Source organism: Desmodus rotundus, chromosome 5, assembly GCF_022682495.2.
Source record: "Desmodus rotundus isolate HL8 chromosome 5, HLdesRot8A.1, whole genome shotgun sequence".
NCBI lineage: Eukaryota > Metazoa > Chordata > Mammalia > Chiroptera > Phyllostomidae > Desmodus > Desmodus rotundus.
Genome location: NC_071391.1, coordinates 115,863,133 through 115,880,658, shown reverse-complemented (window position 1 = coordinate 115,880,658; position 17,526 = coordinate 115,863,133). Strand labels below are relative to the sequence as shown.

The 17,526-nt window shown below is 50.8% G+C and overlaps 1 protein-coding gene across 2 annotated transcripts in view; it reads left to right on the top strand.

Annotated features, from left to right (window-relative positions):
- The first annotated feature begins 1,135 nt into the window (after positions 1–1,135).
- The window catches only part of HK2 (hexokinase 2), a 58,140-nt gene continuing 41,749 nt past the window's right edge, over positions 1,136–17,526 (top strand). Inside the window, exon 1 of one of the 2 annotated variants that reach the window (XM_024558444.4) lies at positions 1,136–1,653. In XM_024558444.4, the coding sequence (XP_024414212.2) occupies positions 1,591–1,653 (63 nt within the window). In that variant the 5' untranslated portion in view covers positions 1,136–1,590. Of the gene's footprint in view, positions 1,654–14,405; positions 14,610–17,526 lie in introns of those variants that run through there. The other variant, XM_045193812.2, reaches the window with a different exon arrangement.

The following is a 17,526-nucleotide window of genomic DNA, read 5'->3' as shown; positions in this document are numbered from 1 at the left end:
TTTGTATGTTCTTATTTTTCAACAATGACCATTTATTACTTCTGTAACATGCACATTGCAGATAGCACTCCACTCATGAGAAAAGGAGAAATTCCTAGTAGAACAAGGCAGACCTTCATCTTCCGTCCACTGCAGCCTCTCCAACTCCAGGCTCGCTATTCTTCACAAGCACCAATGTCTTGTCTGCTGCAGTCATTTCATTCTTACTAGCTTTCACCATATACAAAAATTCGGAGTGCAGTGCCAAGCACTAGCTGTGGCTGGGGCTCCTGCTACTCTCAGCGTCTGTAAGCCACTCTGTCCTACCCCACACACGTCCAGGGTCATTCAGTTAGGTATCCACTTACCACCCACCCAGTTTCACTCACGCATCAGTCCCAAAGCTGCAGACAAAGCTCATTTCCTTCTGCCGTCTACTTTCCCGGCTGGTAGAGCAGCAGGATGGGGTAACAGGGAAAAGATTGGGGCCTCAAAGTCAGATGCATACGGGTTCCTTTCTCCACCTGCTGCTTATTATTAGTGTGTCCTTGGGCAAGCCTACCTCTCAACGGTCCTGTACCTCAATTTCCTCACCTAAAAATGAAGTTAGTAAAAGCCACATCCCATCCGTTTTGCTATGCCTGGAATTAAGTAAGCATCAGCTGAGGCGGCTCCCTTTGCATCAGCGTTGAAAGGATAGTTGAGTCACAATAGGTGATAAGTAAGATGCTTCAGCAATGTGATCCGCCAGTGGGGCCCCTCACATGACCGCGAGACGTCAGACAGTATCTCTCTCCCCGGACAGGGCGTGTGCTAGTCTGGTGACCTGTCTTTCCAGTCGCCCCACACAACGGGTCTGTAATCACGCGCCCCCCCAACCCATAGCTGAGCCTGACGCGGCGGCGGCTCATGCGCCTTTCCTCCCTAGCCTCTCGCCACGGACCACACGTCGCATCCCGCCTCGCCGCCCCGCCCCCAGCCTCCAGCGTGCCCCTCTGGCTTGTGGGCTCCGGTGTCAGAGCGGCCGCGCCCACGGGCCGTGCGCACTGATTGGCTGAGCTGAGGCGGCGGGCGTTCCGGGGGCGCACACACCCTCTTCGTGTAGCCAATGGGTATGCGCGCGTCATTGACTGGGCGGCCCGCGAGCCGGCAGCCCCTCAATAAGCCACATTGTTGCACGAAACTCCAGCGCAGGAGTCCCCGGCCGCCGCTAGCAAAGAAGAGTCACCAAGTCCAGAAGATCCGCGGGCGAGAGCAGCGTGCGTGTGAGCTGGAGAGGTCCGATCACACAAGTGGAGTCGGGTTGCGATTGTTTCCAAGTTGAGCCTTAGTGATCCTGTGGCCGAAGTTAGCGCTTGACAGCCGGGCAACCCAAGTCGCCGGGAGTGATTTTTGGGAATCTTCTAGTAGTTGTGACTCCCAAAACCTGTTTCTAGACACCCGAGACCCTCCAGCGGGGCGCGCCACCGCCGCTAGACTTCTTTTTGGGTCGCTCGGACTCCCTGCTCCCGGCTGCGTCGCCAAACCCGGGTAAAAAGCTGCCTGACCGCTCGGCCTTCCTTCCCCACACGCGCTCCAGCCTTGGTTTCCGCGCCGTCGGGCCGTGGCAAAATGATCGCCTCTCATCTGCTTGCCTACTTCTTCACGGAGCTCAACCACGACCAAGTGCAGAAGGTAAGTAAGCGCAGGCAGGGGTGGCTGGCTTGCCTTTGACAAAGTGGCGTGGTCCCTGGCCCTCCCTGTGTCTCCTTCACCCTGCGGGGACCCTCTTCTTCCACGTTCCGGGCAGAGGACGTGCGAAAAGTCTGGGCGGCCGGGAAACTCCTGGGTACGAGGAGCCACGTCCGCTAGGCACAGGCAGGCTCGTGCGCGCGTGCAAGGCGCTAGGGCTGGAGCTCCACCCCGCTTTCCCTCCCTGCCACTCTCGCGCGCTCGCGCTTTTTTCCTTCTTTCCTTGAGTCCTTGAGGGGCGGGTCACCTGGTTAGCAGTCTTAGACTGATGGGCCCACGTGGGAGTATCCCCTCTTTAGCAGTCCGAGTTCCGGCGAGAGCACGTGGGGAGAACCGTGGCTAGAGGAAGAGGCTCCGCTGCCGCGTGGGGGCGGGGGGTGGGGAGAGGAGGTTCCCGCGCTACAGGACCGCGTTGTGGGGAAGTGCTGCTCCCTTTGGAGTTCCACAGGCCTTGCGGAGGGGGCTTGCGCAGAGACCAGCCTGGGAGGGAGCTGGGAAAGAGACGCAGAAACCCCGCCCGCCGCGCCCCCTCCCCGGAACTGAGGCGCCCGGAACTGAGTCTCGGCGAGGGGCGTACGTCTCCCCCCACCTTTGCCTCGGGACCGCCCCGCCGGGGCCCGCGGGCCCGCCTCCGAGTGCGGGGCGGACTGGGGATAGTACTTCTGGCACTCCTGGTAGTTACTCCGAGAGGACTAACTCCCCCCACGCCCGCTCCTCCCTTCTCCTGTGAGATTTTTGTCTTTCTGAAAACGAGCTTTTTACGTCCTTGGCCCTGACCTGTCTGTGCCCACCTCGCTCTCTGCAGCTACTTCTCCGCCCCCCAAATCGCCCCCGCGCCGCTCTATCTTCCGCGGGGTCATTTACATGAGAAAGAGCCTGTGGCCGGGCGGGGAGCCCAGCTCGCTGCGCCTCTGGGCACGGGGTGGGGGTGGGGCCTGGCTGGGCCCGAGGCGCGCTCTCTCTCTGTGGGGCGAATTTTCTGAAATAAATGCTCGGGATTTCAGGATTGGCCCTGCCGCGGGGTTCAGCTGGGATTTGAGAAGAGAGGATGGGCGGGTGTGGGGGATGTTCAGTGCTGTGAGGCAATGACGGAGCTTCGCTTAATTACATACTTGAAGTTTCTGGGAAACTTCATTTTTTGGGGGGGATGTCTGGGCATCGTTTGGTGGGACAACCTGCTCGCACTCCCATTTTGCGGATCCTCAGAGCGAAGGATAGAATGGTGGCGTGGGTCTTGGCGTTTTGAGAGCCGTGGCCGATGAACCCCCAAGTCACAGCGTGACATCTCGTTACCCAGCCTCAGAGGAGGGAACACAGGGTGGCTGAGTTTTACTCTGCCTGCCCACAGCTGTCACTCTCACTCCTGGGATGTAGCCCTGCTCTGCACTTTATTTCAGTTTATTTAAGAACATGTCTGTGAGCTGGCAGCATCTTGGCAACTTCTTTGGGCTTCTCCACCCAAGAAATGAGTTCACACTTGGGAGACTGTCATCCCTTGGCACGTCTTCAAGTACAAAACTGTAGTATCTTGAATCCAAGCTGAGGGTCTTCTCTGTTGGGTGAGTATCGCCCCAGGACAGTTTATTGTTTTACAAATTCACTCTTTCCCAACCCAGAGGAAGGAGGTTAGGACAGGAATTGTCTAGTCGTACCACCCTCCTGTCCTGGAAGGGGGCCATCTCTTTGGAAAGAGAATTAGCCAGAGTATCTGGAAATGCGTTCTGATCTCTGTTTTGTGGGCCTTCCCCGCCCCCCGCCCCCGCCTCCCCCCCCCCCCGCCCCCGCCTCCCCCCCCCCCCCCCCCCCCCCCCCCCGCCTCAACTGCAAGACCTTGAGCCTGTCACTTTGCCTCGTTGGACTGTCGGTTTCTTTTTGTAAGATGAGGATGACATTAGCGACCTTGTCCATGTTATGGAGTTGTGATGATTAAGCACAGCAATGAGAAAACGTGTTCTCTTAGGCTTCTTGACCCTTGCAGCTTCCTTTCTGTGAAGTGTCTGGGGGACACTTGGGTGTATTTTCTTTAAATTACCAATGGGGGCAGAGTTGAGTTAGCCCTTTAGCTCGACAGGTGTCAGAACCTGGGACTTTGGTCTCCTGACTTAGGTGAGCCCAGCTGATTCCAGCTGTAATTACGTAGGAAGTAGGAAGAGAATCAGAGAATATTTGGGAAGCATCTTTTCACGTTGCTGCTAGAAGGAAGAATTAGGAGAGAAGGAAGACACCTGTTTAATTTTAGAGTCTTTTGAAAAGGCCTTGATTTGGTTTCTTCAGAAATCCCCCACTTAAATCTTCTGGGTTGTGTAGTGTGAGGCATAGAAAGCATAGGGTCACCTGCCCAGAACTAGCCCCATCAGGGTCACTTGTGTGTGTGTCTCTTGATGGACAAGCCCAATGTTTTGTGCCATTAAAGGGGGAGTTAGGGTTATTTGTTCATTTTTGCCCATTGACACTTTGAAACTCAAGCACATGATAGCTACTGTGTAACAGGAACTATTTTAAGCTCTTTATGTACGTTAATTCATTAACATTCCCAACAGCTCCATGAAGTACATATGATTATAGCAAGTCATCACTTAATGATAGGCTCTATGACTTTAAGTTAAATGATGTATTACATAGTAAAAGATGTATTACATAGTCTCATTTGTTCAACTTGTATCCTAATACTGTCTCTTCCCTGCTCAGAAGATAACTGTTGGTAGTAGGAAACTTTTGCGAACCATTCATTTTGTAATGTCAAACTTCTATTTCAGAGAGCTTGGGAAGCACTTTTTTTCTTTACCCCGAATGAATAAAATTCCCTCAGAGGCTCCTCAGACAAAACCAACTTTTTTAAGAAACATTTTTACTTTTCAAAGTGAAACTTTTTCAGCACCCCAAGGAGTCTGAGGGCAGTTAGGGGCCCTTTTCCAGGGAGAATCAAAACAACACAAACCACAACAGTTTTCTCAAAAAATCTGGCAGTCAGAATAAGGAGATATAATGTACTAAGAACTCAAGAACCCCAGAAAACTGGCTTCCTTTGTTCACATACTTCTGGTTTAAAAGACAACTCTTGATAACGGGTTTCTCATTATTATTGTTGAGTTTTGAAGTCAGCAAGTTTGGTTTGTTTTCCAACACTGTGTGTTGTCTGCCTTTGCCTTTCCAAAGCAGTGGGGGTGGGGGGCGGTGGCAAAGCACATCCCTGAGTTCATTGGCCATGTCTTAATAGCGCGCTCCATGGATCACAGGGCATGCTTCCTTGCACTCAAGTGGCTGTTTCTGTTAACTTCCAAAGCCGGTCTCTCCACCTCGGCGCTCTTGCCATTTTGGAATGGGTTACCCCATGGGAGGGGCTAACCCAGCCTATCTTAAAGAGCAAGAATTCCACTCTATCCAAACTTACAGAGGCAAAACCTGGTTTATTTTTGTTTTTACTCTTCCTTTAGAGAATTAGTTTTCAACTCTTAGTGATCTCCCCTCCCCCCAGTGGACATTCACTATTTGGAGCCATTTTTGGTTATCACAAGGTAGGTGGGTGGTGCTGTGTTATTGCATCCAGTAAGTGGAGGGAAGGGATGCAGCTAAACATCCTGCGGTGCACAGCTCAGCCCCTCCATAACAGACTTTTCCGGCCCCAAATACGTACAGGTTGAGAAACCGCGTTAGAAGAATATGGTCCATTCCCCTTTGGTCTTACAGGGTCAGTTAGGACCGTAGCTCTCAGTGTGCCATATCATGGGACAGTCATGGTGGGAGTGGCTTTTTACAAATGACGAGTTTAAGGTGAGGTCTGCAGATCCACAGCGGTCAGTGGGTTACCCCCATTGCCCCCGGCTGAAGGCTGGGTTACCTGGGTTACTGTTTTTCTGTCCTCAACCAGAAGAATGTGAGCACTGGAAGAAGCCAGTGGGAGAGAAGTGTTCTCAGTTGTCCCCAGGGGAGTCTCACCCTGCTGTTGCTGGGGTTTCCATAGAGGCCAGCATCTGCCAGGCTTCTGAACACGGCAGGCATGTGTGCTGGATGAACATGAGCTTGGGAGCTTCCATAGCTGGGAGCAGAGGAGAGGGGCCACTGATTGACAGTGAGGAAGTCCAGCAGTCACCGGGAGAGGCTGTGTGGTGAAGTGTAAGACCAGGCTCCCTGGGGTTGAATCCTGGCTCAATGCGGAATCAACTGTGTGCGCTTGGGCTGGTTAATTCAACCTCTCTAGGCATGTTTTTTCCTCTTGTAGAATGGAGAGTGTTTGGATAACACCTTACTGGGGTTGTTGTAAGGATTAAAGTGAGTTAACATATGTGAAGCTCTTAGACTGTGCCTGACACAAGATCAGTGCTTTGTGTGTTCAGGATTAGTACATAGAGACACACTGAGAGACTCTACAGCACCATTCATCAGGGCAGGAGCAAAAGAGCCCCTGCTTCTTTTTTCCCAAGGGCTCTTAGGTCAGAGGTTGTGACTCATTTTACGCTGTTTGATGTCAGATTGGAGTGAGGTTCTGACCCATTTACGCTCTCTGATGTCAGATTGGAGCAGAGGACGGGGAGGGCAGAAGAGTGGAAAGTTCCTAAGCCAAGGTATTAAGGAAGTGTCCTCATTGTCCCTTCAATTTCTGAAACCTTTTCTTCTGGACAGAGGAGATCTGTCTTTGAGCTCTTCCTCCAGCTGCTTTCCTTCTGGTCCTCTGGGGAGCTAGCACCCCTCCTGGGAGTCTTTGGGGCACCTTAGTTACTGGTGCCCCTCAGGTTGAAGCGTCCTCCTTGGGAAGCCATGAGAGACACAGCTGCACTGAGGAATCACAGCATTAGTTCAACCCTTCCTCACTGTAGAAACCCAGTCCCCTCCTCAGTACCTGCCCCAGAGGGCAGAAGGTCAGAGGGTCCCAGGGCAGTTGCTGAGGCCAGTTTTGTTGGAGTTGGCCAACGAGACACTTGGCTCATCCTTCTTCACATCTGCCCCAGACTTTGGTTTCCTGTGGGGGAGATTGCCTGAACAGCCCGGTGCTGTGGTAGGTCCAGGCCGGTCCAGATCGTGGGAAGTTTTGGTCTCATTGACTCCATAGGGTTTCACGGTAGGGAACAGTCATTCTCACATTCTTTTGGCACATTGGGTGGAGGGACCCTGGCCATTGTGGGCCTCAGCAGAGGTGTTTTTGCCCCCTCATAGACTCTGGACTGTCCGTTGTGGCCCCTTCTGACAGATACCTGGGACTCTTAACAAAGCCAAGGGGGCCCTTTTTGTGGAACCCACACCCTACTTCCCTTGTCCCTGTGCAGCCTTGTCTTGTCTAAACCCAGCGGGGAGTCTTGGCTTTGTTCCCTGGGGAACAGAGCCAGAGAGTCCCCGCTCCTCTGGAGCGCTGCCCTCTTTCAGTGGTGGCCATGCTCTTTGCACTTTCACTTGTGGATCTCTAGGCATTTCCTTGACCTTGCTTCCTAGAAGACACTTTCAAGTAGGACGCAGAACTTGGCCTTGGGACCCCATGGCACCCACCCACTGACCCACCCTGCCCTCCCGCCCCTTGGTACCCTCAGCTCTGTAGTGCCTCCCTGGAGGCAGTCCCTGTTCTTGAAAGACATTCCCAACCTCTTCCTTCTGGCATCTGCAGGTTGTCTGATAGGGAATGAAGCCAGATAAGCCATCTGGCAGCTTTAATTAGGGTTAAATGAGGGCATCTGAAGCTGTCACTTATTCTTTTTCCCATTTGAGGGACTTTCCCCTCTGGCTACCTGCTTCCTCCCTAGTTTTCCTGAATCAGCCCTTCCCAATGAAGCCTCGTAGCCAAGTCCCATCAGTTCCTTTTCTTGATTCCTGAAGGTCTTAAAACTACTTTCTAAGTGCTGGGCCTGGTCTCTGTGCTTTCCTATAACTCAGGCCCTCCTCCAGCAGCCCTCCAGGGTAGACGTTATTAACCTGTTATTCAGATGAAGACACCAAAGCATAGAAAGTGACAGCACCTTGCTCAAGGGCAAGTCAGATTCACACCCAGACAGTCTGATTCCAGAGCCCAGGCCCTGAACCCCAGCGTGGGGCTCCGCAGGACAACTGGAGATGGGCAATTGTGCTTCTGTTTCACAGAGTTATGAGTCAGGTGCCAGCTGAGAAGGAAGACCTTTGGGATTAGCTAGTCTAAACCCTTCATTTTACAGATAAGGAAAAGTGTCCCTGAGTGCTGTTTACTTGGGGACCAGCCAAAGCTTACACAGGACAAGCTCCAGAGCAAGAACCCAGTCTCTTGATTTCCTTTCGGCACCATTGGTGCAGCATGAGCTCTCCACAGCCGTTACTCAGGTGTGGGCTCCCGGAGAACAGGGGCAGGGTTTGCTTTGTGGCCTGTACTGGGGTGACCCTAGAATTTATTGTCCAAACTCAGCCACTTTTGAGAGTGAAAGGGGGCTCTATTAATAGTTATGCCACTACAACAGTGTAAACTGAGATTGCCTTGGGCAAACGGGACCTGTGGTTGCCCTGCCGATGGTGGACGTGACCGTGGGGTTGATGCGGCAGACTCTGAATGTGATGCAGAAGCACAGACGCAAAGGGATTTGGTTCAGCAGGTGGACAGTGGGCACCAGACAGGAGTGGGGGCTGTCCATGGGATGCAGAATCTGATCCGTAGGGGACCTGGGGTACTGGCCAGGACAGATAGGTAGAAAGAGAGGTAACTGTGCTGCTGCCAGGATCATGGACAACAAGGACCCAGGCCTGAAGAACAAGGTCAAGCTCAGAGCCCCTGGGCAGTCTGGAGCAGCCAGTGCTTCCCCGTCACCCAAGTTACCCTCCTCTCTTCTTTGGCTCTCCATGGCCCCTTGTACGCAAGCATAATTGATATGTTTCGAGCGCCTACTATATCTCAGTACTGAGATAGCTGCTGGCATCACACATACACAGTTGGGAACATGCAGTCAGTGCCTTTAGTTCTCTGGTACCAGTGAGGGGAGAGACACAAGGTGTCAAAAGTGCATTGACGTCATGGCTGGGGCATTCGGGAAGGCATCTGGGGAGAGACCATTTGTGCTGGGCCCTGAAAAGGCAAGTGGGGATTTGTTAGGCCAGAGGAGAACATTCTAGGCATGAGGTCAGCACATCCACGTGTTTCTAACCTTTGCAAGACAAACGCCCATCAGAATTGTACTGATGTGTGTGATTTTAGTTATTATAAATCGGTATTTTATTACAGTGAAAGAAACTGCCTGCTCTCTGCCCTTACCTTCAGCTTGGAGTGATTTGCTGACATATTTGTCTCCCACCAATAGACTGAGCCCTTTGCAGGCCAAGACTGGGGTCTCCTTGACGCTGATAGCCTCAGTGCCTGCCCCTGGCACATTCAATTTAGTTTTCGTACCATATGTGTGCGTAAGTGAACCGTGCCAGGGTCGTGCACATCTGGGACATATTATTTTTTTTGCATTGCTGCCCCCGCACAGAACAAAATGTTTGAGGAAAGGAGTGTCCTGGGACGGGTGTCCCAAATGCCCATCTCCTGGACCGCTGACAGGTGCTGCTGCCTGAGGTCGGTCTGGCTGTAATTTGATGCAGCTGAGAGCAAGAACTGGAAGAACAGGAAACCCTGTGACTCACCACGGTGCAACAGGATCCTGGAGGAGTGCCTGTCAGCCCCACATTTACCCTGCCACCCCAGGCTTATTAGTACACAGTGCTTCAGAGATGAAATCTCCTTGAGGTGGCCTGGCGGGCCCTAGTCCCCAGCAGGGTCTGCCGTGTCCCCTCTGAAGAAAGTGTTGTGGCAGATCTGTTCCCTGGGTTAGCTGCGTTTCAGAAGACAAGAAAGAGCCTTAAAGAATCCAGGATCTGCTGTGTTTTTTCCTCCCCCAACATCTTTTGTTGCTCTTTGTACAGCCTTGGTCCTCTCAGGAGTCTGTGAAATCATTAATATTAATGCAGTCACTGATAGCAGTTACCTGGCTTTCCTGGGATGGGCACACTCGTGCCCCAGGTTAGGGCATTCAGCTGGCCACCGGATGCGTGCGTCCTGCCTGTGGTTTGGGGGAGCTTCTCCAAGCCTTGGTTTCCTCATCAAAGATTTATGGTAAAACACTGGCAAAGGAATAATGCAACAACAAAAAAATGAAATTCAGAACTAAGTTGCAAGCAGGTGTGAGCACCTAGTCACTGGAAGGCATTTACATTATGGCTCTGCCTTCTGGTCTGACCTCTTTTGAACCCTGGTCTCTTTTGGCTCTCTGATTATGCATCGTGGGCAGAGTAGGGCCTAGTCAGTGCCTTGCCCTTTCTTCTTCCTATATTTTTAGGTTGAAGTATAATATAAGCAGGAAACTAAACATACCAGGTAACCACCACCTCGATCCAGTAATAAATCAGCACCAGCACTAACCATCACTTAGTGTAATCACTATGCTGACTTGTACCAGCATAGGGCTATTTCTGTACTTAATATAAATGGACTTAAATACTGTGTGTCTCCCAACATGACTGGCTTTTCCACACAACTTTATTTGGTGAGATTCACCTGTATATCTTGTTACATGTGGTGGTAGGTGATGCATTCTCATCACTGTGTAGTGTCCCTGCCCTGTACCCTCAACCCTGTTTTGACTTGTTGAATCGAAGCAGACGAGACTAGACCAGAGGGTATGGGGCTTTCTAAAACTGTCTTGAGGAGGCTAGGTTGGAGGCGTGGATATATCTTTAGGACGAGAACACGAGTACTGGGAAAGCTGAAATTCAATCAGTTGGTCTGGTTGGAGTCTAGAAGAAGCTAAAAGGTAGGAATTAGCTAGTGTTCATCCAGCACCTCCCGGGGACAGCCTCTAGTTATTAAATCAGAGATACCCAAAGACTGGAGAAAGGAAGTCCCATGGTGTGTCTGTGTCCTTGGCCCTGATGCTTATATACTTGTGGAGTTGCTTTCTTATCCAATTTGGTCCCTGGAGTTCATCCTTCTACCAGGAGGGTGTGTCCTGTAGAAATGAGCGTTTGCTCAGTCGTGTATTTTTTGTGTGCTGAGTAAAAGGATTAGGTGATGTGACTCAGCTTCTAGTAAAAATAATCCCTAGAACAAGAGTCTTGGAGCAGGCAGGGATGATTACCCCAAAATTTAAGACTAAGGGTAGTTCACGGGAGTGGGTACAGAGCTCTGAGCTTCCTGACAGTCAAGGCAAGAAGGACAGCTCTCCTGGAGTCAGTCATTTCAATCCCGCAGCAGGAAGCACAGCACTTCTGTGCAGCCAGACCCCCTCCTGACATCGATGCTGCAGAGAACTGACTGGTGAGCAGCAGTGGACAACGCAGCAACTTTAGACAGTGGAGCATCTTTATTATCCTTCCTTCCCATGATCCCTTGATTAAAAGCGATAGGATTAGATCATACTAATTGTGAAGGCACTGCATTTAGAGGTAATGTCATGGAGGGATGGCGAGTAGCTTTCTGGTCATAGAATTCATAATCTCCTTCCCGGATCGTGGGCGTGCCCACACCTCTTGAGCCTTTTCCTGTGATCTCCCTCACGTGTCCAGGTCACCGTATATTCCCTGACTTGTGTATGTGCCCTATGTTCTTATCCCAGAAGCAAGTTCCTCTGAATGCTGGTCTCACAGGCCGCTGATTCACACCTGTGACACTTCCCATGGCTGCCTGGCATTGTGCTTGCCTCTCTGAGCTACTGAGACCCATCCTTCCATTCATTTCAGAGACATTTATTGGGTCAATAGCATGAGCTGAGCTCTGTGCTCTTAGAAAGTCCTAGGGAGCAGGAAACTTGATTTCTTTAGGGGTTTTTTTTTTTTGATGTTGTGTGTGTGTGTGTGTGTGTGTGTGATACAACCAGCGCCGCTATCCATTTCCGGAATTGATTTCTTTTAAAATTATGTCCTAGTGTATGCTTTGCATAAACAGGTTTTCAATAAAGACCATACAATGGGAGAAGCTGGGGTCCCAGTAGTGGTTAGAGACTCAGGGATTGAATAGTATGAATAAAGATTTGGATGTCGAAATGTAAGGGTTCTTCTAACACTTCCCTTTGAAACTGCCTAAAGTATTCCAGGCTGAATTTGCAGGACTTACATACCAAACCGTCAAAGTGGGAATAGTGCTCTCTTTACACATAAACAGTTTGATCACGACCATTCTCCCACTGGGACTCCAACTAGGCGGTAGCTGCCGGCCATACAAAGGAAGTTACCAGAAGTTACCGCAGGGTGACACGGGACCTTCTCGACCTGTAGTGGGATTGCCATTTATTGTTTTTGACCATAGAGGAAGGTGTCTGGGGATCCAGGTTCTAGTCTCAAGTGTATGTGTGGCCTTGGCCTACTCCCTGGCCAAGGCTACTCCCTGGCCTCAGTTTCTCTGAGATCCCTTTCCGGCTCTCACCTCCAGACCATCCGTTTTGGGGCTTCCCCATGCCTGGCTGGGGCTGGGGCTGCCCCACAGGCCACTGTGCACTTTCAAGTAGCCCCTCTACCAGGGCAACTCTTTGCTCCCTACATTCCTTGCATCGATGCTATGATGATTTCCTCTCCTTCTAGTGCTAGTCTGGAGGGAAATGTGGACCTTAAGGAGATGGGCTTCCCATCTGGGGTGTTACACTATTTCATAGAAAGTAAGGGGTTAATTTCCCTTTAGACCTCCTCCTGCCTCTACCCATAATTTTGTAGAGGAAGTGGGCATGTCTGAGTGGTGTGTTGAGAAAGAAACTGATCAAAATTGCCCAATGAGGAAGTTCTAATCTCAAGATTGCTACATAGATGTCCTCTGAAACTGCTATCTATTTTGCTTTAATACACACCCTTGTCCGTGCAGGCAGGTGGCTTTCCCATACTTCAGTGGGGTTTTGCTGCTGGCCTGCCTGTGTTTCCCCAGCCTAGAATGACCCCTCCTTTACCTTTTTAAAGAGAAGTGGTCCAGTGTGATAGGCTACACCCCCACTGCAGAAAGAGAAGGACAATTTGGGGAAACAGCCTCTGTTTTGTTAACCCTGAATGTGACTAGGTAGAGTTAAGAAATGTCCTTAATCCCAGGGTGCCGCTTGGCAGAGGGTGGCCTAGGAGAAGAGAAGGGGTGCAAAGAAGAGAAGCGTTATAGAGCTTTATGCTCATTGCCCCATTTATGCCAATGACTCTGTGGTGTCGGGCTATTCATCCCATTTTATAGGGAGCAAACTGGGGCTCAGCCAGAGTGACGTCATCCAATGTCACACACCCGTGCAAATGCTAGAGCCAGGGTTCGAACACTGGTTTTTCTGGTGCCACAGCCTGTACTTTACCATCGGCAGCTGCAAAATGAGGGTTGGCCTGAGTGATTCTGCTTTGATAATTTCCAATTAAGTACAAGATTTGTGTTTCTAATTCCCAACACCCAGGATCAACCCAGGGTTATTTTACCCTTAGCCTAACATCTTCACTACTGACTTTCAGAGACCACAGGCAGGAAAGTGGTAAAAATGACCTTAAGAATGTTGATCAGACCACAGCTCACCATTATCACGTTATTGGCGTGGTGGACGCCAGCCCACGGAGAGGGGAAGAGATATTTGATCGCCCAGCCCTACGGTGTCAGCTGGATTAGTCTGGAATGGGCCTTTGGAATTCTTAATGTTTTTTTTTAAATCCCTCATGTCATTCTGATGTGCTGCCAAGTTAGGAACTCGTATCCCAAGTGGCAGAATGGAGACTAGACAGAAGTTACCGGAAAAATAGTTTTATCTTAGACTGAAGAAAAGCTTTCTAACAACTAGCGCTAACCAACAGTAGGAGCTAATCAACTTAGGGAAGTAGTGAGCCTGTCATGCTTGGAAGCATTCACACTGAGTCCTGACGACTTATTGGGGTGAGAGAGACAAACCAGACAAATTTGAATGTTGTCTGTGCTCAGTGGAAATAAACGTGTTTCCCCAAGGGTCTTTCTTTTCTAAGAGTGAGTATTTTTAGCCGTGATCCTACTGTCCCGTGTCCATTTGCTGTCTCCTAAATGACTTTCCCCTATGACTTTGGGCCTGGCTCTCCCTCCCTCTCTCTGGCTGCACTGTGGGTAAAATTGGCAGGGTTCTGCAAAGTGCATTCACTTCCTTCCCATTCCAGGAAAACTTTCTTTGTATGGAGGCTGCTTCTCGTTTCTGACTTCTGTCTCCCTTGGCCACCCTTCCCCCAGCACAGCAGGGCCAGCCAGGGCTGGGAGGGCCCCAGTGGTGTGTTTAGGAATCTGCAACATTAGGTGATTAACCACCCCTTCCTGAATGGCCCCAATAAACTCAGGGTGGAGATACTATTATGCTGTGTAAGACAGAAAGTTTGGGCCAAGGTGCCATAGTTGCATTTTCATACCTGTCCATATCCTTTCTCTCAGTTTCATGTGATGGAGAGGAAACTGAGGCCCTGGGGTCATCCAAGAAACCACAGGGTGGGGAATGTCTGCTACACTGAGAGGCCAGGCAAGGGTGCTGGTCCCAAGGGCCTGGCTTTAGAGCCAGACACACCTCACTTCTAGCTCTGCCCCTCACCACCACCTGTTATGAAAGGACAGTGGAGGTGAAGTCAGTAAAGCCATAGGTTGGTGTCATACAGGTAAGAAATGCTTGATAGAAGGCTAGCTGCTGTAACTATCAGTATCACTTTCATCTGCCACTGAACACCGAAAGATGATTATAATCTATTGGGTAAAGGGCATCTGACAGAGTGAAGGTTGACTCTTTAACTTGTCAGAGTCTTTGAGGGTTAAAGAGGAGAATTGTCAACAGGGTTTCCAACAAGCTTCTCTCAGCTTAAATATCAAAGTTAAACTAAGAATGGCCCCTGTAGAACTGCGGCCACTCCACCTTCGCTCTTTTGTGTACGTGACCTCACACTCCAAGAAGTGATGGTACAACCTCTTAAGAAGGCTCTGCTGTCCCGTGCAGGAACTCTCCTGCTTCCTTTGCAACACTGACGACCATCTGGTGAGTGGTGGGTGGGTGGCAGCGAGGCTCTAGCCCTCTCCTCTCTTTGGAAAAGTAGTAACGTGGGAGCTTCAGCTCTGTCATGTATCAAACTCACGATGATGGCCGGAGACACGTCTGCTGCCCCTGCTTCCCTATGCCTTGCCAGGCCAGCTCCATGGACCATGCCTGCCGCTGTGTGCCCTTTGTGTCTGCATTGGGGGAATGACAGGAAGAGAAGATGATCTTTTAATGGGCGTGGCTGGCTCGAGGGCCCCACCATGCCATGTGGCCTATATAGACCACGTTGTTGTCCAACAGAAGAGGGGCATTCATCTAGCAGAGTGGACAGGAACACAGATGGTCCTGGCTGCCCAGTCTAATCCTGGCTTGGTCCTTTGTAATTGTGTGACTTTGGGCACATTTCCTTTCCCTCTTGGTAGAAGGTGGTTATAACACTGCTCACCTCACTGGGCTGTTGTGAGAATTTAAATGAGTTAATGGGTGTGAACCTTGAGACCAAGGTCAGTGCCACAGAGGGTTTGCTGGTATTGCCCACAGGGCATCCCGGGCTGTTCCTGGATGTAGTCTGGCATTGGCTTCTGGTCTGGTGGTCCTGGACTTTGTACATTCACATCAAGATGTGTAAGCCATGAAGCAGTCTACTTGGAGTAGCCCAGGTGTCATCGGGTATGAAACAGGCCACCCCTGCCGTGATTAAAATTGCCCTGGGCCTGGGATCACCAGAAATTGTCTCCCACTGCACCAGTCGAGAGGGGACTTGTCTGAAGCTATAGCCGTTGGCCTCCTGGGGTGCCTCAGGCAACATTGTGGGGGAGGCCAGGCCTCCGTGGGAGCGCTCCCCCTATGTTGCAGAAAACCCACATCAGTGACCCAGCTTAGCTGGGGCTGGTGTCCCACCACCTGGGAGGCTGAGGCAGATGGTGGGTTCAAAGCAAGTAAGGTGCCAGGAACCTGAAATCAGAAAACAGAATGGACCATTGGATTCTTCCTGCTTCAGACAGGTGGGCTTAGTCTGGGGAAGCTCTGTAATAAATGCTGACAACAGAGTTCTGGGAAATTGTCAGAGTTTCTGCGAACTGGAAACCCAACATGACAAGCCTGGTCTCTCTGGTGGGGAGCAGTAGGCGGAGGGGGAGAAGTGACCTACGGCCTTTATCCCTTCTCTGCTCCCACTCACTCTTTCTCACCTTGTGGGTGGACGGTGCGGCCAGTTTTGTTGTATTGTAACCACGCGGCTGTGGTGGAGGGGGCAGGGCCGATCCGCCAGACTCCTTCACCTTGCTTACAGCAGCTTTCCGCATTTTACTCCAGACTCTGATCTCTCACTTTTTGGGATTTTACGAGAGTGCTGAAAGTTGAGTACTGATCAGGATATTTAAAATGATCTGAAAAGGACCAATCTCATTACTGTATAGGGGCAGAAACAGGCCTGAAGAGAAGGACATGACCCAAACCCATAGGGAGTTCGGATACAGCCAGGAAGAGAGCAGATGTGAGGAAGAAGACACAATGGAAGACACCAGCGTTGTTGTTCTCTTGCGGTTTTCCTGGAAATCCTAGGCTACACATTTGGTGAAAAGAAAATCTAAGAAGAATTTACTAAAAGGCTAGAAAATATAATAGGCCATACTGTTAATGGGGACATTGGTCTGGGGAAGCTAATGAAAATGTATGCTCCTTTGTCAGAGTCGGGTAAGGGCAAGGAACGCGCGGACACTGACTTGTGTTACCCTGAGGAGTAACTGTGGCGATGGTTATCAGCCAAGCGCTGCCTTTGGGAATCCTGGAGTTCTGGAGCTGGGAGGAGCAGGGTCCCGTTTGGGCCCCCAGTGTGCTGACAGGGCTGGGAGGACCATGATCTTCACACCTTGAGGGCACAGCTGGGGTCTGGCCCAAGGCTCTTGAATCTCAACCCCCATCCTCTGTGGCCAGCAGCCTCTCCTGTCATGGACACTGCTGTTGAGAACAGGGATATCGTGGAAATCTGTGCCTCGTTGAATGGATTTCTATCTGATCTTTTCTCAGTAGTAGAAAATTGGCAATATTTATGGCCAAGGCAGATGGGTACTTTCAAGAAGGAAACTGCCTCAGAAGGACTCCCGATACTTCTCCTTCTCCTGGTATTATATCTGGGAAAAGTTCATGTAGGTTTATTCTGGGAACAAGACCAGTGAAATAGCTATGGAAAGCTGCCTCCATCTCTGAGGAGAGGGTAGGTTGCATTACTATTTAGGTAGGGTCTCTGTTGTGCGTCAGGCACCGTGCTAGGCTCCAGGGATGCAGGGAGCAAATAGACGTGGCTCTTCTTGCCCTTGGTGTTTATATTTGGACACTAATAAATGTATATTGCCAAAATGTGGATGGTTTTGTGGAAGGATAAGCCTGAGTGGCGGGAGGACTGACTGTTTTGTTGGGAGGATCAGGGAAGGCCTCCGTGGAGAGAGGCTTGAAGGACTGGCAGGAGGTGGGATGGCAGGTGGTCAGTGGCAGATGAAGAGTGGGGTAAGGAGCTGTAGGGCCCTTGTGACAGGCTGCGGGGCAGGAAGGGCCAGCTGGGTGAGTTGGGGACTGAACCAACGATAAAGTCTTCACAGAAGTGCAGAGGTATGCATTGAGTTTAGGAGGTGGGGAGAGGCCAGACGGTAGAGGGCCTTGGAAGGCTTTCCAAGGGGTTTGGTTCTAATGGAAAGCCACGGAAAGGTTCTAAGCAGGGAAATAATAGCAGAGTCTGGCTGGGGATGGAAAATGGATGGAAGAGATAAGTAGAATTGAGGACTGTGTAAGTCCAGGCAAGAGGTGGCGGCTGCTTGGCCTAGGTTGAGGGGTAATAGGGTTGACATGACTGGCCTTGTGAGGTGTGTGTGAGGGATCGAGAGATGAGGGTCAGTAATGAACTCTGGTTCAAGGGATGTCT